The 22,215-nt window shown below is 34.7% G+C and overlaps 1 protein-coding gene across 8 annotated transcripts in view; it reads left to right on the forward strand.

The window, feature by feature from the left end:
• Positions 1 to 22,215, forward strand: part of Trl (Trithorax-like) — a 291,079-nt gene that overhangs the window by 235,412 nt on the left and 33,452 nt on the right. For 2 of the 8 annotated variants that reach the window (XM_067790914.1, XM_067790907.1), the window contains exons 1-2: positions 7,709 to 7,980; positions 11,477 to 11,830. In XM_067790914.1, the coding sequence (XP_067647015.1) occupies positions 11,636 to 11,830 (195 nt within the window). In that variant the 5' untranslated portion in view covers positions 7,709 to 7,980; positions 11,477 to 11,635. Of the gene's footprint in view, positions 1 to 7,708; positions 7,981 to 8,020; positions 8,044 to 8,377; positions 8,401 to 11,120; positions 11,379 to 11,476; positions 11,831 to 22,215 lie in introns of those variants that run through there. The other 6 variants (XM_067790912.1, XM_067790913.1, XM_067790911.1 and 3 more) reach the window with 6 other exon arrangements.

Here is a 22,215-nt window from a genome sequence, read left to right on the forward strand (position 1 = left end):
TGTATGAATGTTCATAATCAGGAGGGCAGTACTCGGGTATTTTAGCTTTTGTTTGTTCGATTTGGTGGAAGTTAGCGACTGGCAACCAACTCTTGGTGCTGCCATCTCATTTCATATTTAAAAACAAAATTTTGGTGATATTTTTATTATATATATAGATGGTATTCCATCCCATTTCGCCCAATTTTGAACCCGACCCCTTTAGAATTGGCTGAAAGTTTTTCTTCTTTTTCTAGCTTACGAAAGACGTTTTTCAGGATTTTTTCAAATTTTTTCATCCAACTCAAAAAAGTTGTGAATTTAAAAAAAAACACCGTTTTTGTTTTCAAAATGCTATAACTTTTTCAAAAATTTACCGTTTGGGATCTTTTTTTTTTTTTAAATTGCTTTTAAATGTACTTTTCGGAAAAAATACAAAAAAATGTTTAAAGTTTTTTTTTTTTGTAATTTTTCAGTTTTTCGAGATTTTTCGAATTTCGGCATTTTTTTTCTCATAAAAAACTTCAATCAATTCTGCAATCATCCCCACTAATCCCACTGGGCCGATTATTATTATTTTTTTTTTATTTAATTGAAAAAAAAACAAATTTTTTTTTTGTATTTTGTATATTATATATATTTAGAGTTGGACACCGTTTTTGTTTTCAAAATGCTATAACTTTTTCAAAAATTGACCGTTTGGGATCTTTTTTTTTTTTTTAATTTGTTTTTAAATGTACTTTTCGGAAAAAATACAAAAAAATTTTTAAAGATTTCTTTTTCAATTAAATAAAAAAAAATATATCGGCCCACTCCGGGATTAATGGGGATGATTGCAGAATTGATTGAAGTTTTTTATGAGAAAAAAAAAATGGCGAAATTCGAAAAATCTCGAAAAACTGAAAAATTACAAAAAAAAACTTTAAAAATTTTTTGTATTTTTTCCGAAAAGTACATTTAAAAACAAATTAAAAAAAAAAAAAATCCCAAACGGTCAATTTTTGAAAAAGATATAGCATTTTGAAAACAAAAACGGTGTTTTTTTAAAAATTCTTAACTTTTTTTGAGTTGGATGAAAAAATTTGAAAAAATTCTGAAAAACGTCTTTCGTAAGCTAGAAAAATAAGAAAAACTTTCAGCCAATTCTAAAGGGGTCGGGTTCAAAATTGGTCGAAATGGGATGGAATACCCCATATACATTTTTTTGTTGTGATTTTTTGGGTTATATTCATGATGGAATCATTGTGAATCAAACTAAGTGTGATATCTTCTGCATAGACGTTAAAATTCCAAAGTGATTGGATCACCTGATTTGTAATTGACTATCGCTGTCTCATTCTGTATCTCTTTCTATCACCCGCTGAAGATAGGCGGCCCTATGCGCCGCCATATTGAACACCTGTCAAAACGCTAAAATTAGCCATATTGAACATCCTGTTAGGCAGTTGACAGATAAGATATCACACTTCGTTTGATTCACAATGGCTGGAATAACCAGGTGAAGTAAGCCGTCAAATGTCTCGATCTAAATTCTTCTTTGTTCTGTCATTCGGTTATCTGAAAATTTTTCGCCAATGTTGTCCCCGAAAAAGTGTTGTTTTTTTGCATTTTTCAGGAGTAAAATATGGTAGTTTTAGTACTTTTTGCACATAAACTAGTAGTTGAATATCGATGGACATTTACTGGATTTAATTACAGATATTCATCTCTTGAGAATCTTTCGTGTTGGCTTTCATAAGTAAGGCCGTGCTAAACTATTACGTTCATATTGTTGATGTGTCCATTCTATGTATCTAAATTGAAACAGGTCTTTGTTAAAATAAACTATTTGTATTCACGTCATACCCAACAAGGATTTTCGCCTGTGCAGCGCTACTGAAGACTTTTGAGGAATGTTTTTGTTATTCCTGCATCAAGAACACCAAAACTGTCGTATTACATCTTATTTATATAAAAACTTCGGCAAAACAATGGATTTCTAAATATAGTTACAAAAAATAAAAATTGTAGCTCACTGTTTTTGTTTTGCCCTAAGAATTAGACCACTAAGATAAGAGGAATGTTACAGTTATGGATTGTAATGTAGAATATATGAATCCGACTCGATCGGATCAGCATCTTCTGGTTCTAGACCGACTGCCACGGGGCTAGTATATCCCCTGGCATATTTTAGTAATTAATAACTTGGTAACATTAGTAATACATCATGAATTCAACTGTCAGGAGTTTGTGGGGCATCTTCTGATCAAGTTTGTATAATATATTAGAAGGGCATATGTTTTAGTTCCGACTCTCAATGACAAATCAACAGAGCACATGGCAATATAAATGCATTTTTAGGGATGGAAACACATTTATAAGTATTATGATCACTTCCAAGTGGGACTGTAAAACTTTTCACCGAACCCGAAACCCGTTTACTTGCGCAAAGTTACTATAGTTCAACTATATAATGGATAACACCTCTCCCTTTTATGTCCGGTTTTTCGATGAAAGCTTCAGCTTCAGTTGAAGTTGAGATAAGTTTACTTTAGATGTATTTGTAGATGCACATCGGCTGACATCGAACATCCTCGGTTCAAGTCCCGGCCGAAGCAACATCAAAATTTTTATTTTCACTTATTGTAATTTAAATTCTTTTTTTATAATATTTTTTTTTCAGCACTTCTTGGGGATGAAATCGTTTTGACTTTTTATATAGAACCACACCACAAAGGCCGGGAGGGATTTTACACCAACCCTTTTTTTGTGTGCATGAGACGTTTGTGACAGAAAATTGGCACAGGGTGTTTTTAACAGGTTGTGGTTAAAATTTGAGCTAAAATTTCAACCCATTCCCTATTTTAAGCGATTTTTCAAACTTTGTTGACTTAAATTCAATACCTCTCAATTTATTACTGCGTTTTTAATTTAAGTTTTAAACTTAAGTGAACAATTAGTCTGTTATTTTAAAACAAAACTAAAAATCTAAAAATAGAAACTTGGGTTTCTGCTGGTTTTAGAGTATATCAAAGCAACTGGGGAGAATACGATATTACTAAGTAACAAAACTTTGTCTGGACGAGATTTTCAAACTTTCTTTCAATTTCCCTACCTATTGATTCACTTAGATTTCGCTTTTTGTAGGTACCCATGTGTCCAATACCTTAGAAACCAGTAGCAGATTTCAGTAATTTCTTAACAACAATTTTCCCAACTTAGAGAATAATCGGAAGGCTTACCGTCGCTAAAAGAGTTTGAGCTACAACTACTATTCTAGCCTCCTTAGGCCCGAGCTTAAGCTGCAGTTTCTATTTATGTACATATTAGTCGAATAAGATTCTTGTTCTGTGAAAGAGTTTTTTTCTCTTCTTCGTTTCACAGAACAAGAATCCCCCCCTCCCCCCAGTTAACCCTCCTATAGATTGTGGCGTCTGGCCAGACGAGAAATCTTTATTTTCGTGAATAACTTAACTGCTACCCACCCAATCATGAAAAGCTTTAGTGAATTTTTAAGTTTAGAGGCGGTCTTTATAATAATTCCGAAATCGATATTTTTTTCTTTTTATTTTACCTATCTGTTTTTTTTGTACCAAAGTTGATTATGTCACATTTTAGCGTTGTCGTCTGGATAGACGAACATAGCCTACAAGACCTCATAGTTCGTATTCATTTCAAAATGTATCAATGGAAATTCAAACTTTTATCTGGGTAGTCACAGTGTGCGACGAGTTTCTTCAAACTTTTAGTAAAAATTCAAATATTTGTGGATTTTTTTATCTTTTTTTGTACCAAATTTGATTATGTCAGTTTTTAGCGTTGACGTCTGGCTAGACGAACATATTTTTAAGCCTATAAAACCTCATAAATCGAATTCATTTCAAAATTTATCAATAAAATTTAAACTTATCAAAATTTAAATAAAAATTCAAATATTTGTGGATAAAGTTCAAAGTGTAAAATTTCGTCTGGCCAGACGACAACGCTAAGATGTGTTGAATTTATTCATCGGAGGGTTAATATACTATGTACATTCGAATTTCGACTCTTGCGTGTGACAGGTGGGTTAAACTACAGTGCAGGGTTAAACTACCATGAAATTGAAGGGAAACTCGGCCTAAATTTTGCCTAAAAAAGGTACCTACGATGTATGTATGTACATATGTAAGTACAATACCTATACATAATTAGTATTCCGCCTAAATTTTCTTAAATGATTCGATACCTTTTGATTGGAAAAAATCAAAAACAAAAACAATACTTCAGCGGTTTATCTCTTCCAAAAACCAATATAGAGAGTTTGAGAAGAGTACATAAATCTCCATCAATGAGGGAAGAAAATAATTCAAGCTTTTATCCATTTTTTTTTATTTCATTCATGAACATTTACAAATTAACCAATTCTAATTGGAATATATTTGTTTTTCCCCTCTCAACGCATCTATCTGGTAACGCTCTCACGGTGTGTATTTTATAAAACTGTACTTTGAGAAGAGCGGCCATCTTGCTCTATTTACAAAATACGTACTCGGATATAATGCAACAACAAAGGCGGCGCAGTAGCAGCCTAGCAATTATATCTTTACTCGTATAGAGACAAAATACTTGTTTGAACGAGAATGAGATAGTAAACTCGTTCTAGAGTTGCCATGAGTTGTTTATAAATGTAAGTATCTAGGTGTATAGAAGTCCCGCCACATTTTTTCGATTTTGTCTTTTCGGCTGTGTGAACGTGCAGTGTCATCCTCGGTTCATCTGCAATATTTTTGGACTTTTTTGGTTGAGCTGAAAATTAAAATAGGCCTAAACGTTGGCTTCTGTGTTCCATCCTGGCGTTTTGGCGGAGTTGGGAGATGCAATGCTTCCCAGACCTGGAGTTAGGGTGGTTTTCGGCACTCCGAACATGTGAAAGTTAAAATCTGGCGTGGTGCCAATTAAAAACAAAACGCTTTCTATATACGTAACGAAACATAACGGGACAGTGGAAAAAACGCAACAAGCCACATATTGGATCCTGAAACACATATTACTGAGTTTGTGCCTGGCGTGGTACCATTAAAAAAACCAAATTACTATGAACTTTGTGCCTGGCGTGGTGTCATTTAAAAACCAAATTACTATTGTTTTTGTACATGGCTTGGTGCTATTTAAAAACCAAAAAATTAACATTTCGGGAAATAATGGAATTGAACAACGAAGCTACTATGAATAACGGAGCTTTTGTGAATAACGGAGGAACGAGGTGAAATGAAACGACAAATTGAAGACAACCTGGCATTTTAATGGCTCTCATAAGCACCTTGCCATTCGACGCTTGCGAATGAATTGTCAATTAAAATATAAAAAAAAAAAACCCCTAGGCAGTTTTTCGTATAGTTTAACGCAATCTTATGCATGATGAGTAGATTGCACGTATTTTAAAGCAGAACGTCAGATCGAGCTACACTGGCGCAATCTGACATTGAAAAGTAGCCAATTTAAAACTTTTGTTGCAAGGAAAGCATACGAAGAAGAATTCCACATTTGCTTTTCCTAAGGGTGCTTTACACTTTGCAAGTGCATTTATTTTTCCAACTTATTGGTACTTTTGTAATAGTAGAGAATTGCAATTTAACAAATGAAAAGGACTCGAAATGTGTTAGCAAGTATTTTTCATGTAAACTGAGAATATTTATAACAGTTCTTCGGCGAAATGTTGTACGTGAATGGGCAAGGCGAAGCAAACTTCAATTGCCAAGTCCGAAGTTCCTTTATATTTACAAACATGATATCTTGCAAGATTATGGCGATGTTACTGGCATGCATAATATTGCGTTGAACACATCTACATGAAAACATCATTGTGGCTCATCCATTGAACAGAATACACTTTTTTTTTTAGTTTATATCTGAAAAGTAAGGTATCTAACATCATACCCGTTGAAATCAAAACCTTTGTCAAAAGAAGATTGGAGTATTCGAAAGAAAATTACTCCGAATTATTAACGGCCCTTAAGTAATACCGACGGCATATGTATATCGCAGTAAGGATAAATATGATCTCACTCAGAATATTTTGATATTTACTAGCAGAAAAAGAGGCAGTTGGTAAAAAAAGTTTGGAAGAACTGATACCAATGCGGGGATGAATTGCGCTAGTTACGATTTATTTAAAAAGTGGGCACAGTTTCTTTCCTAGATACCACTTTTTACTAAGATTTCTCAAAAATTCCTCAAGTACTCCTGTTTAATGTTGAGCAAACAGACGGACATGGCGTTTTTCTTTTTCTAAACATTTCTATATATGGAGGGATATACTTATCTCGATACCACTACTTTGTAATACGTAATACGTAAGACGAATAAAACTTATATACTTTGCGAGCTATAGTATCGATACTATTGACAACAGGGCAGAAAATGTGACTTTCGAATTTTTCAAATGCACTTTTTATAAAACGAACTCACATTTTGTTCACCTTTTACATTTACATTGCAATGTAAAACGAACTAAAAATTACCGTTTTTTGTTGGAAGAAATCAGCATAAGAATTTTTGATGATTAGTTCTTTTCCGCATAACTAATTCAGCTGTTTTATGCGTTTATGGCAAGGACAAGTATAACCATGCTTTTGAATAGCTTAGGCAATTAATCCTCATATTTCATAGAGACAAGGGGTAACAGATTTAGTTTCGAAAAATTAGAACTGAAGCGGGAATGTGAAAAAGCATTTTTGAGAAAACATTTTATATATTACATATAAAAAATTTATGTTTTCATTTAATTACTAACAATCCGTGCTGCCCATCTGTGCCCGTATCGTGTTTACGATCCGTGATCGAGATAAATTTTTGAAATTACAATAGCTATGTAAAGCGATTCACTATTTTGTTTAATAAAAAATCGACAACGGTAATTTAGTTAAACAATAATTTTCATTATTCTGCTATTCACTTACTTTTGCCAACGCCAAAACATATAGCAATATACAAAATATATAGCAATTTTGAATTATGACTATTTGACTACTCGTACATTCACAATTATTTCATTAAAAAAGGCACATTTCACAATAATACAAGCAAATTTAGTTACTCTTTACGTATAAAAAGAAACAATTTTAATTAATACACAACAAAGTTAAAACTTTTTTGCAACAAGATAGTCAGAATTTAAAATAATACGCTTTATGCGTAAAAAAACTGTTCACTTGTTCTTAAGCACATTGACACAACTAAAAATAGTACTCATTAGTTGATACAGCGCAAGCGATGCAATCAACACCAAAACTGACATAACGGTAATTTTCCAGTTAGAGAAGAAAATAATGACAACGAAATTTAAAGGGCAGTTAGAGATGTGTACTGTGAATTGGTTTATAGGAAAAAACCGATTTTGGAAAGTTTTAAGTTATGACTGTTTTGTAGTTAGTGTGCGATATACTAAAATTTTTACGAATTGTTTACAGACTCATATTTATCCTTCGATTGAAAGTGTTTTTCCATTCGTGATCGTACAACACGATACGGGCCAAGATTTTCCAAAATAACTCTTAGCCTTTTAAACTGAAAATATAATGCATGGCAACCCAGCAACGTTAACACTCATCTTGCTGCACGAAAGCAACGGCGCGCATCAACGAAGGGGAAGAAGTTCACGTCATCGTCGATATATATATATATATATTCGTTGCGGATTTTGTCACCATGAACCGAGCGAGCGCCGAAGAGTGAGCAAGTTTGACGAACGAAATTCGATCGAACTCAAATTTTTCAGTTGGAAATTTTCTACGTTGACGAGTAGTCGGGAGCGATAGAGCAAAGAACAAAGATTTTGTTTGTGAAATCAGCAGCAGCAAAAGCAGTTTTTTTTTTTAGCTGGCTAACTGCTCTGTGAGATTTTCATCCATTTTTGGTGCCCACTCTGAGAACAATAATTAATTCAGAAGATTCTTTCATAAATTTTGTAAAGCGGGAAACTTTTAAAACAGAGACATAAGCCGCATATATTTGTTTTTGTTGTGTCTTCATAAACAATAAAAAGTGAGTTGTTAAGCGCATTATTTAAATATAATTTACAACAAAGTGAATGCAATTAAAAATTTGGTAGAATAAATTAATATATTCTTGTATGAACATCTGCAAATGGAAAATATGTTATTACATGTCCATACTTTAGTGCAAAAAGTGTTCTATCACACGACTGATAATTTCATTTTATGTTGTATAGAGAAATCGACAATTCGCTACTTCACTGTACGATGTGCTGTGAAAGAAAAAAAATTTTATTGAGTTTTTGCACAGCTCAAACTGTACAGTTCGTGAATAGTATAAGCATTCAGAAAAGTGATACGGCGAAAAAAAAATATGTTAACTCGTGCATAGATGAAACTCGTGAATTGTATATCATGTGTGGGGCCAATGCAAAGTCTGGAATTTGAGCTAAAGTCGTTCGAATTGTTTGTAAAGTTATTTTCATGCTAAAGAATATCCGTTTGTGAAATAATTTTTTTTGCATTTAAATGGTTTTAATTATTGCAATTTTAAATGCATATAAGTCGCAAATATACATACATACATACATGTCTACACACATTTTCCATTTTAGTAAATATCGATATACATATGTATGTATTTTGTAGACCTCGTAAACGAGCGCAAGTATACACATACTCACTCGCTCTTGTACTCACATCATTGCCTGCTGAATCAACAATATACCTGAGGAGGCGAGCACACGTATTTTTTTCTTAAATATTTCCACTCTTGATTACGTTGGGTTGCTTTTGGGCACAGTTCACTTTGTTTTTGCTTTTTATATATATCTGACTTGGTATGTATGAGCTGACATTTACTTTGCGTGGCGATGTGTGCAATGCGCAGTAGCAAAATATTTTGGGAGCGCAGTCGGGTGTGGGGTATGCTTGAACAGAAGGTAGTGGCAGTGATGCCAGAGAATTTTTTATGTCTATCGAAATGTCCAATTTCAGTAATAAAAACTACCTTTTTTAAACGGTTTTATTTAGCTTGACACTGTGTAGCCAGTCGGCCGGCTGTTGTTTACGAATTTTGTAATTAAAATTTAAGTAACTTCCCGATAAGCCACAAGCTTGAAACTCGGAATATAGGTCAGAACTCGTTGACAATGCAATTTTAAAAAACTCCGATAAGTGGCGCATGGATCGAATATTTCAAAAAAAAAGTATTTGTGGTCCGATTTGGCTCATATTTGGACCATATATTACATACATGAATAGAAAGCGACATATGAAAAAACTCGCCGCCAGGTGGCGCAAGGATCGAGATATTAAAAAATCGTATTTGTGGTCCGATTTGGCTCATATTTGGAACACATATTACATACGGGAACAGAAATAGCTTTCAGAGAAAAAAAAAACTCCAACTAAGTGGCGCAATGATCGAGATATTCAAAAAAATCGTATTTGTCGTCCGATTTGGCTCATATTTGGAATACATATTACATACAGAAATAGAAATCGCCTTACGAAAAAATATTCCGCTAGGTTCGGCAAGGATCGAGCTATTAAAAATACTCGATTTGGATCATATTTGGAACAAATATTACATACAATAATGTGGAGTTTGAGGAGGACAAGCATACGTGGCGCTGAGTCGAGTAAAGTCTTTGGAATTATTATGTATTGAGGACTTATATTGTAACAAATTGTAAGGAAAGAGTCCTTGTAATAATGAGTCACTAAACTAACTAAATAGAATGAGAAATAATAGGCAATTAAATAAAGACTAAAAACTTGAAAATAAAATAATAAATTTTTTTTTTTAATTAAATAGTTTTATTGAAAACAATACTTACATCAAGTAATAATAATACTAAAAGCTAGAAAATAATTAGGTAGTTCCTAGGTACTAGTCACCACACTCCTCATCAATCTAGGGCGTTGATTAGACAATTAAAAAAAAGCGTTGGTCGCATCAAAATCGCATGGTCGCGGAAAATAAAAATTTGAATTCGTTCAAAAGATATTAACGAAAAACCGAAAAATGACCCCAGGGGTCGGATCCATAGTATTTTTGCGGCCGCGCTTATAGAAATTTGTCCTGGCCGGTCGACCAATGGGGGTGGGATCAAAATTAAATGCGTGCAAAATCTCTTTGTATACAGTCCACAACCACATGTCTACTTCAACTGCAAATACCTATCTCCGGATTTTTCTTTTCCGCCTTCGGCTTATTGTTTTCTTTATTAATACGCGTCTTTTGACACCTCTCGATATTTTTGGACGCGTATTAGCAGTCGACCACTGTTCTAGACTTTTACCTAATTTTTAGTTCGATATTATTTAAATGCGTGTTTTTTTTAGTTTTTTTAAACTTCATATATTTTACGGTCTAACGATTTGTATAATAAACAAATGATTGCTTAAAAATACATAATTGTATTTATAATAAGTTATTTTAAATTAGAGTATTAAGTTAATAATCTTTAAATTCATCAGTCTTGAGTTTTAGCATCAATATACATACATATGTACAGAATTTTTATTAGAAACGATCAGTTTATTATCCTCCCATTTTTACTAGTTTTTCTTGTGTAGGTTATCATATAGTACCTACTTGGTATTTGGACACGCTGGAAGTATTTTGTTGGCATTTAATTTGTAGCAAACGCTGTCAGAAAGGACGAGATTCCGAACAAAAGATATTTTAATAATATTGCTCGTTTTATTATAAGCATATGTAATCCAAAATTTTAGTTCTTACAGATTTTAAGATACCTCACAGTAGTCGACTGGTGACATTATGTTCACATGCATAGAATACTCCAAGCAAATATCTGGTCTTGACCTTTGGAAAATCAAAGTCTTGAACGTCTTCAGAAACGTATCTTTGTTGTCCGTTGTTTTGAGCTTTTAAAGTCATAATATTTCTATTGTATCACCATCACTGATTGACCCATTATTACCAGAGATATATGTATTTCAAAATGAACAACTATTTTTTCTTGTTTTGGCATCACTGAATGCACATACGTGGACGTCATCATCGTGTACTGCATTTTTAAGTATTTATTTCAGGGAGGGTGTGGGAGAGACGTTAGCGACAACTTCTACTCTTGCAAATGTAATTCAAGTACAAACGAAGAGGAAACATGAGCGTATGAGAGCGAGTGAGACATGTGGATGCATACTCGCAATGTTCGTTGCTCCATGTTCCTTGTTGTTTATAAACTAAAAGGGGTAAAGTTGATGGCGGATGCAAAGTTGGAAATTTCCCTTGGCGCTCTTTGGTTTTACACAATAAAACAAAACAAGTTATAAGGAAAAAATATAAAAGCACTATGGTAATGTAGAGAAAATTATAAAAAAAGAGCATGCATGCATTCAAGTCAAGTGTTAGGCACAACACAACAAGTAAAATACTAAATATTGGTTTCGACTTTGTGTGGAGTTTAGGTCTTTGTATGGATCATTAGAAAACATTTATACATTTACTTTTGCATTTTAGAAATTAAAGCCACGTACTTAAACATATTTTTTTTTTGTTCTTCCCATTACAGTTTTAAAATTAACCACATAACATTAAAGTCGTACAGGCCTACACAGATATATACTGCTTCCAGCAGGAAGTCAAGCATATTGAAATTAAAATTTTTTGAAATATTAACATACTGCTAAACAACGACGACGTTTAACGCCGTCGTTGTTAAATTGGCCCGATGATGGCATTACCAATGAACTCACTTTATTCCCTTACATGGGGAGACTATGGCTCGTCGCTTGTGACGGCCATTCAACTTTTACGCTGTCACAATGACTTGGTGGACTGCACTTTGGCCGCTGGCGGGCGCAGTTTTCCAGCGCATAAAATTGTATTATGTGCTGCATCGCCGTTTCTATTGGAGCTGCTAAAGGTAAGTTAACTATATTTGTATGTATATGTACATACCTACCTATTCATATTTTCAAGATAGTACGTTATTTTAATTATTGTAAGAAGTAACTAAAACTTATAAAGTAATCCAACAGGTCAGTTGGAAAGAAGTAAATTTATTTTAGAAGTTGGTAAAAGATGTATCCCGGTACAATAGCCAAAAAGTTAACTAGTGTTCTCAGTGATATCCACAAACAGGCGTGGGGCTTCTATGCCAATTGCCCGGTGAATCCAGTACTTAGAAAAAATACCCAGAACTAGCAGAGGACAAACGCACTCTCCCTAGGGAGACGAGCGTCACTCTAGCTCAACTTCGATCTGAGTACTGTAACAAGTTAAACTCTTACCTATCCAGAATCAACCCCGACATACAAAATGTATGTCCTGATTGCAAAGTGTCCCACATGACGCCAACCATCTCTTCAATTGTAATGTGGAACCAACACCTATAACACCCCTCTCATTATGGTTCACACCTGTTTCCTTGGACTCCCGTTAGAGGATATTGATGGCAATTTGTTATCGATCTCACCTGTTGGATGGGGCGAAGCACTGCTACAACAACAACAGTTAACTAGGGACAGGTTGAAGTCAAATAATTTATAGTATTTCAAAGTATTTTACTCCTTCAATACTATTGCCTCACTTAGTCTATGTGAGTTCCCCTTGGGCCGGCCAGTTCAGCCTTTTTGGTGTTCTAACAAGACTAGGCACTCATAAGTATTCTTGCAGGGGCAATTCAGTTTTTAACCTTTTCATAAACCCTTCACATCAGAAGTCGAAGCAATTGAAAAGAACGGCCGTGTCAGCATGGACTTTCTCATGTTCATGAGTATTGATACAAATGAAAACATTTTTACGATGTTCGCTTAATGGAGCAAAAGGCCCTGTATGAAAAGGGAAACTTAATTATTTTGTTAAATATAATTGTGATTCGATATAAGATAGATATTTGCTAACATATTCTGTTTGCTATTCATTAGTTAAAAAACACTTTCTGATAGAGAAAAACCAATTGGAACAAGTAAAGGTGTCTAAGTTCGGGTGTAAACGAACATTATATACTCAGCGTTGGCTTCAACTGTACATTTCATTTCAGATAAATTAATTTTCTAATAACACCCGTTTAAAAGAAAAATGTTTCCCCATTTCCTCTTACAGTAAAACTTGATACGTGAAATATCGTTGATTCAAAACTATTTTTCGCTAAGATATAGCTTTTTTTTCGTCTACGACCCTTTTGAAAATCTTTTATATAAAAGTGGGAGTGGTCTTTAACCGATATCGTCTATTTTTTCTAGAAATATTTCCTGCTATAGGGAAATCTGTCTACCCAATTTTATTACGATCCGTTAATTTTTCTTTGAGTTATGGCTCACGAAACAGAAAATTGCTTAGTCATAAAAGAGGCGGTGCCACCCCCATTTTTTCGAATTTAAAGTTTTTACTATTTATTGTTATAAATCCACTTGGCAAATGAAATACCATTGATATAAAACACTTTTTTGCAAAGATATAGCTTATTTTATTCGTCCACGACCCTTTTATTTTATATAAAAGTGGGCGTGGTCCTTAACCGAGTTCGTTGATTTTTCTTCAATTAATTCAATTTTGTTACGATAGGTTTAACCATTTTTGATTTATGATTAATAATATTTGTAAAATTGATTTTATCACAAGTGGGCGGTGCCACGCCCATTTTAAATTTTTTTTATCAAGAGTCATTATCAGTCCACACGTCAAATTTCAACATTCTAGTTGTATTATTTACTAAATAATCAGTTTTTTTGTATTTTCCAAAATGTTATATATATATAAAGTGGGCGTGGTTATCATCCGATTTCGCTCATTTTCAATACCAATCTATTCCTGGTCCAGGTAAGCTCATGTACCAAATTTGGTGAAGATATCGCAATATTTACTCAAGTTATCGTGTTAACGGACAGACGGACGGACTTGGCTCAATCAATTTTTGTTCGATACTGATGATTTTGATATATGGAAGTCTATATCTATCTCGATTCCTTTATACCTGTACAAGCAACCGTTATCCAATCAAAGTTAATATACTCTGTGTGCAAAGCGCGTTGAATATAAAAATACGAACGAAGTGGAAAAATATTTTCAGTTGCAAAGTGGGAATATAATCATAGCCAAAATAACTGTCAAATTCCTATGCTTAACTTACATCAGAAGTGGAAAATTGCCATCTTTTGTATGTCAAAAAGCGCTAGTGCCACAAGATTTGTTCTTCCAAGTGCAAATACATGCTGCAACCTACTCATCTGTCAATGCATGATGCTGCATCAAACATCTTATCTATAGAGGCTATAAGCCTCTGTGAACGTTATTAAGGCAGGATTGAATTAACATTTTTGATCATTACGCTGTTCATAAGAGTGTCATGTTTGTTGTAAATTTTTAAATTTTAAGTTGTTTCCATGGTTTCCAATAAATACGAGTATAAAATTTCATTGTAGTATAGCACATACGACAAAGAGGAGACAATGTAAATTCTCTAAATGTTAACAAATTTCAACAAATCAGTTATAGTACGGCAAGAGTTTAGTAACTTTAGTTAATCAAAACGCAAAATATTAAAGGAAGCAGTATGATGGCGCGCACACCGCTTAGAAATTGAGCTATAAATATTCATAAAGAACATAATAAGCTGTTAGATGTGAAAAAAAATTAAGCAATGAAAGCGGTATCGTTTGTTTGTAAACAGAGATAATTTTTCAAATTGGTTAGTTCTTGTTTGGATGGCTTTTAGAGAATCTTTTAGCTATGGGAGGTAATTGTAGTTTAGGCCTCAATCTGAGTATGATGCGTCTAATGAATCTCTCTGTGTACATGCTCAACTAAACTCATACAAAACTGAACACAAATAAATAGTCATGGTGGTACGCGTGCTCACCCGCACGCCGTACCACTTGCACTTTGCGCTCCGCCGCTCTACAACGTGCTACCCTTCTCTATATGTAGGTACATATTTTTGCTCCAGAGATTTTCACATGTCCACTCTGACTCTAGACGAGGACTGACACGGTTTTTGGCCTTGCTTGCAAGGAGCCGGCAATAATGATAGAAATTGACATACAAACTAAAAACATGTTATCATCTGAGCTCAACGAATTTAATGAAATCAAAAATTCAATGTGTGCAGGAATTGAGAAAAACTGATGCAGTTTTGTGCTGCTTTATAGCTCCAGAGACTGCTATCACATGCTTTGGGTAATAGCTGCGTTTTTCTTTATTATTTTCAATATTGTATTACATTTTTATTTGCTGTCCAGAGATTTTGCGGAGAAAAAATAATAATTCTGACTATTTATTGTTTGTTATTAAATGAATTTTCTGAAGAGTGCTGTAAGCGAGTGGAGGCGTTAAGAGTCACAAAGCCAAAATGTAGATACCAATTCGACCAAAGTGTTGGGAGATGAGTGGCGGAGCATAGCATAGCAAACACAGCTCGGCGCAGCACCACCACTTTAGTGTTCTGCCATGGCAGATTTTTAGAGATTTCTTTTGAAGATTTCTATAAGTAATTGAGGCGAATGAGGGAATATCTCCCTCTTTATTTTTTAAGTGCCATGTGCTGCGCCATGACATGATTGCAATCATTGCCTCTAGAACAGGTACGCAATAATTCCACACATTTATGTTTATTCTCGCTTTCAACTAAAATAATTGTCTTGAATTTGCGAACTCAGCTCAGAGCGGCGACAATAATAAGAGTCGTGTTATGCCGGCGGAATTGTGTGTTTTTTTTTTGCGCAATTTCAACGAAATAACCTAATAAATTTAAAGGCTCCATCTCTATCGCTCATATTAAATAAGTACATATATACGCTTTAATATTGCTTTTTTATAAATTTTTTAAATTAAAACTTATAAATACATAGCTGATTTGTTTTATCGTAATTTTCCATTCGAAAACATCTAAATTTATATCTACAATGTATCGTGTAGATATAAATATCGCATTATTACATACCTACATACATATATGTATGTAGGTATATATCTTATTTTTATTTTACCACATCCACTTTACACACGTACGTAATTCAAAGTAGAGACACAACTTTGCCGCCTGTCCCCTTAACCGCTCCTGCTAGGAAACGTGACCAACTATTTTCATATGAGTGAGTGAGTGAGAAAGAGCGATGAGCAATCGAATTCTGTCCGCCTCTGTTTTTTTTATATATGGAAATGTTAAATCCAGAGTGAGTGCACGAACAAGTACTTTTTTCCACACTCACACAAGAGCATAAAGGAACTCAAATATATATATACATCCATGCATAAATAGCTGTTGAACTGAGTACATATCAGTTATTAGGAGGGAGTGTACAGGCAGTGCAGGCAGTCGCTGCTTTCTACAGCGCATGCTTTCGCCAACGTACATTGATCTCACGCTATATTGTGCTTTGCTTCGCTCGGTTGACTCGTCAGCAGTTCCCATTTTAGTAATAAATTACGTGCTAAATATGTATGTGAACTGTGTACCTGCTGTTGCCCCCTTTTTTTCCATTCACTCATGCTCGATAAGTCTAGTACAGGGTTGCCACGCACGAACTATTTTCTACCAAGAACCGTCACCATAAATACCGATAACCAACAGATCTCCACTGAAATATATTGGTAACATTTTAAGATTCACGTGCTCTGTTAAAAATAATTAAATAATTATATATATTTTAAAGCAACAACATCGCAGAGCACAATATGTACATCTTTTCTGTTTTAGTTCAGAAAGTTGCAATTGAAGTTCAGAAAATGACAATTGGAGATCAGACTTTTCAATTGTACTACATTTAGAATTTTCTTAACTTCAATTGTAATATTCTGAACCATGATACAAAAAATGGAGGTAGTTTCATTTAGTGTGACGTTAACCACTTGACTTTTGCGGGGACAATGACAAATTCAATAAAAACGAGTATCATATTAAGGGATACGACTAAATTACTTTCATAGTTATTTTAAATAAAACAAGTAAGGAAGGTTAAGTTCGGGTGTAACCGAACATTACATACTCAGTTGAGAGCTATGGTGACAACATAAGGGAAAATAACCATGTAGGAAAATGAACCGAGGGAAACCCTGGAATGTGTTTATACGACATGTGTATCAAATGAAAGGCATTAAAGAGTTTTTTATGAAGGAGTGGGCCATAGTTCTATAGGTGGACGCCATTTAGGGATATCGCCATAAAGGTGGATCAGGGTTGACTCTAGAGTTTGTTTGTACAATATGGGTATCAAATGAAAGGTGTTAAAGAGTATTTTATGAGGGAGTGGGCCATAGTTCTATAGGTGGACGCCATTTAGGGATATAGCCATAAAGGTGGATCAGGGTTGACTCTAGAATGCGTTTGTACGATATGGGTATCAAATGAAAGGTGTTAATGAGTATTTTAAAAGGGAGTAATCCTTAGTTCCATAGGTGGACGCCGTTTCGAGATATCGCCATAAAGGTGGACCAGGGGTGACCCTAGAATTTGTTTCTACAACATGGGTATCAAAAGAAAGGTGTTAATGAGTATTTTAAAAGGGAGTAATCCTTAGTTCCATAGGTGGACGCCGTTTCGAGATATCGCCATAAAGGTGGACCAGGGGTGACCCTAGAATTTGTTTGTACAATATGGGTATCAAAAGAAAGGTGTTAATGAGTATTTTAAAAGGGAGTGATGCTTAGTTCCACAGGTGGACGCCGTTTCGAGATATCGCCATAAAGGTGGACCAGGTGTGACCCTAGAATTTGTTTGTACGATATGGGTATCAAATTAAAGGTATTAAGGAGGGTTTTAAAAGGGAGTGGTGGTAGTTGTATAGGTGGTCGCCTTTTCGAGATATCGCCATAAAGGTGGACCAGGGGTGACTCTAGAATGCGTTTGTACGATATGGGTATCAAATGAAAGGTGTTAATGAGTATTTTAAAAGGGAGTAATCCTTAGTTCCATAGGTGGACGCCGTTTCGAGATATCGCCATAAAGGTGGACCAGGGGTGACCCTAGTATTTGTTTGTACAATATGGGTATCAAAAGAAAGGTGTTAATGAGTATTTTAAAAGGGAGTGATGCTTAGTTCCACAGGTGGACGCCGTTTCGAGATATCGCCATAAAGGTGGACCAGGTGTGACCCTAGAATGCGTTTGTACAATATGGGTATCAAAAGAAAGGTGTTAATGAGTATTTTAAAAGGGAGTGATGCTTAGTTCCACAGGTGGACGCCGTTTCGAGATATCGCCATAAAGGTGGACCAGGGGTGACTCTAGAAGGTGTTTGTACGATATGGGTATCAAGTTAAAGGTATTAATGAGAGTTTTAAAAGGGAGTGGTGGTAGTTGTATATGTGAAGGCGTTTTCCAGATATCGACCAAAATGTGGACCAGGGTGACCCAGAACATCATCTGTTGGATACCGCTAATTTATTTATATATATAATACCTGCCAAGATTTTAAGGGTTTTTTTTTTCGCCCTGCAGAACTTTTTCATTTTCTTCTACTTAATATGGTAGGTGTCACAACCATTTTATAAAGTTTTTTCTAAAGTTATAATTCGCGTCAATAAACCAATCCAATTACCTCACCATGTTTCATCCCTTTTTTCGTATTTGGTATAGAATTATGGCATTTTTTTCATTTTTCGTAATTTTCGATATCGAAAAAGTGGGCGTGGTCATTTTCGGATTTCGTTCATTTTTCATACCAAGATAAAGTGAGTTCAAGTAAGTACGTGAACTAAGTTCATTAAAGATATGTCGATTTTTGCTCAAGTTATCGTGTTAACGGCCATGCGGAAGGACAGACGAACGACTGTATAAAAACTGGGCGTGGAATCAACCGATTTCTCCCGTTTTCACAGAAAACAGTTAACATCATAAAATCTATGTCCCTACCAAATTTCAAAAGGATTGGTTAATTTTTGTTCGACTTATGGCGTTAAAAATATCCTAGACAAATTAAATGAAAAAGGGCGGAGCCACGCCCATTTTGAAATTTTCTTTTTGTATTTTGTTGCACCATATCATTACTGGAGTTGAATGTTGACATAATTCACTTACATATATACTGTAAAGATATTAAATTTTTTGTTAAAATTTTACTTTAAAAAAATTTTTTATTTAAAAGTGGGCGTGGTCCTTCTCCGATTTTGCTAATTTTTATTAGGCGTACATATAGTAATAGGAGTAACGTCCCTGCCAAATTTCATCATGATATCTTCAACGACTGACAAATTACAGCTTGCAAAAGTTTTAAATTACCTTCTTTTAAAAGTGGGCGGTGCCACGCCCATTGTCCAAAATTTTACTAATTTTCTATTCTGCGTCATAAATTCAACTCATCTACCAAGTTTCGTCGCTTTATCTGTCTTTGGTAATGAATTATCGCACTTTCGGTTTTTCGAAATTTTCGATATCGAAAAAGTGGGCGTGGTTATAGTCCGATATCGTTCATTTTAAATAGCGATCTGAGATGAGTGCTCAGGAACCTACATACCAAATTTCATCAAGATAGCTCTGCAGGTTAACCACTAGGTATGAGAGTTCTTTTGCCCGTTGTACCAGGGGTCACCTTGAGACAAGCTTCGCCTATACACATTCTGTACCTTTTTAGCATTGACATGGATGTGGCGTCCCACAAACGTAACAAATTAAACACCTACCACTCACTGCAGACTTTGGAGGTACACTTTTTCCCAATATGCCTTGAGAAATATCCAATGTACAGGCATGATTATAGGGCCATGCTAGAACAACAAGATTTTTCGTGTTTTTTTTCTGTCTAGGGGTCAAGCTGCCATTAAGATATGAGTCATTAACCAATTTATGAGTCATTATCCACTATTTTTTCAATAAATCTGCATGTTTTACTGTATTCTCAATCGATATGTATGCACATAAATCGTGCTAAAGCATATTATTATTGTCTCAGATGACCATTGCGTTTTCATCCTGAAGGAAATTTCCATCCTGAAAAACCACAATTTCGCCTTAAACAGTAACGGTATGTAAGGCAACGCTTCTAGCAACACAACAAACATTATGAAACTTCAAAAATTCCCAAATACATCGAAAAATTTTGAGTGAAATTCTGAACTTCAATTTTAATTTTCTGAGCTTCAATTTTAACTCTCTGAACTTAAAATAGTAATTTTGAACTTCAATTGAAACTTTCTGTTTTCAGATAAAAAAATGTTTGAGTTTGGCTTAGAAGAGGACAATTAAAGATATTCTTGTCCGTTTTCTTGTGATCTGGATAGCGTGCTTAATACATATATCTAAATATTTTAATAAACGGCAGCCCTGGTCTAGAGTCAAGTCGCGAAATTAATACACAACCACTCTGGTTTTATTTAGTAAAGTTGAAACATTTTTTTCCCGCCTCTTTTTTAAAGTTTAATTTAGCTCTTGCGTTATGTACACACATTAGAGTGCCCCTTTTCCCCACAAAGCAAGGGCATCCTGCAAATTTACGCTTGGTCATGAAAAAATACTCGCGTAGAAAGTAGCGTCAAAGCTCAGAAAGAGGCGAAAAATAAAGCTAAAAACAACCTACGAGGTTAGGTTCAGCTTCGGCTTTAAGCTTAAGCTCCATATAAATGTTTTGCTGTTCAAGCAAAGATCAGGAAAATCTCTGTTTTTTTTCGTCATAGGACTCATAATTTTTCTACTACTAATTTCAAAAGTCTTCCTTTTAGAAAAAGTGGACTTATAAAATTTTTGCTTAATTTTTTATCATAATAAATCGGCTGCTGAATGGAATATTACCATCTGCCGTTTCGAAAACACTATCTTAGAAAATTAAAAAAAAACGCCCTATCGCAGGATAAGTTTCAAAAACATCTTATCTTTTCCATAAATTTTTAGGTAATTACTTTAGATGCGCAGACATGTCGTTTAAGCTCAAACATTTTCCGAACACTTAGGGAAGTAACAAGCCCCTAATTCCTTGTTAACTATAATTTACGTAAATTAGGCATGGTAAGAGAGATAAAGTCTTTCTTCATCTGGTGGGGGTTTCCAACTTTATCTGCTGCCAAAGTCAGTTGTCGATAAGAATAACTTTTGGACAGGGCCTTCTTCATTCATTTTATATGGCATACGTTGCGTCCAAATTATAACTTGTAGGTGAACGTGACTCCGTTGGTTGATGTAACTCTCCCGTTAATACTGGTACACAAATAGACGTAGTCCTTAATAACTTAATTGGCGCTCAAACCTTTAAACGGTTATGGCCTTCGAACAATGTCGCTTCTTCGTTGGGTTAATTGGTGTCAATTGGTCCACCAAGAGCATTTAAATAGTTTTCTGCTCTTCCATAGGCGGGTTTCAATAAATATACTTTCTAAGCCGGAGCATATACTTTTATCGCATAACATGCCTAGCCAGAGTAGCCGCTGTTTTTTAATTAGCTGAACTATGTTGACGTCTCGTTCATCTATCACTAAATCTTCTTCTTTTTCACCGGGACTCGCCGTCGCCAACGCGTAGAGGTCCGTAAATCTTTCGAAGAACTTTTCTCTTCAAAACTCCCAGAGCCGCCCCATCTGATGTTGTCACGGCCCTAGCTTCTGGAAATCAGATTTTTCAACAGTAACGTGCTCTTTTTCCTCCACTACTACATCTTCCTATACCCTTTACTTTTCCTTCCTCTAACCCTCTCACCCTCCTTCCGACTATAAGTTCATCTTGCTGATGATTTTTTTTTAATATTTTTGTCCCTTCGTTTTATTTTAAAACCATTTGTTGTATCTATATCCTTCCAAAAATACAAACAATGAACTAACGCTTAATTTTTATTACAATCCGATGAATAGTGTGTCAGTTTTTATGTGGGTATATAAGATGTACGAATCTGCTCGTTTTTTTTGTGTCATGTAAACAATTCGATGAATAATAATGCTCTTTATAAACAACGTAGTTATCTCAAATAATAACAAACTTCTTTAAGTGCCGGTGTGAGTGTAACCAACCACCTGAGCTGAATGAGCATGAGTACCCATTCCATTACAAACTCTCATAAGGCCAAAGAATATCAAGAAGAACGTTGAAAAATGAAATAGCGCCCAACAGAGCAAACAAAAAATACAGATTTCAGAGACATACACTGGTGGTGGATACTTCGACATCTTCATAAGAGCTTGCAGAGCTATCGAATAAGCGACTTCTTCCTGACGTAGTGCTTAGATATGTACATAAAAAAACGCTCATATTCACTTGCTTTCTGTCTGCTGAGTAATTGCATGTTCAGAGGTGGGAAAGGGCGGTTGAACACGGTTGCCACACCATGCTTTCATTTGGGACCAAAATTCATCGAAAAAATTACCAAATCTCAAAAAAAAGAAGACAAAATTT

This window comes from Eurosta solidaginis, chromosome 5 (assembly GCF_040869045.1).
Source record: "Eurosta solidaginis isolate ZX-2024a chromosome 5, ASM4086904v1, whole genome shotgun sequence".
Lineage (NCBI taxonomy): Eukaryota > Metazoa > Arthropoda > Insecta > Diptera > Tephritidae > Eurosta > Eurosta solidaginis.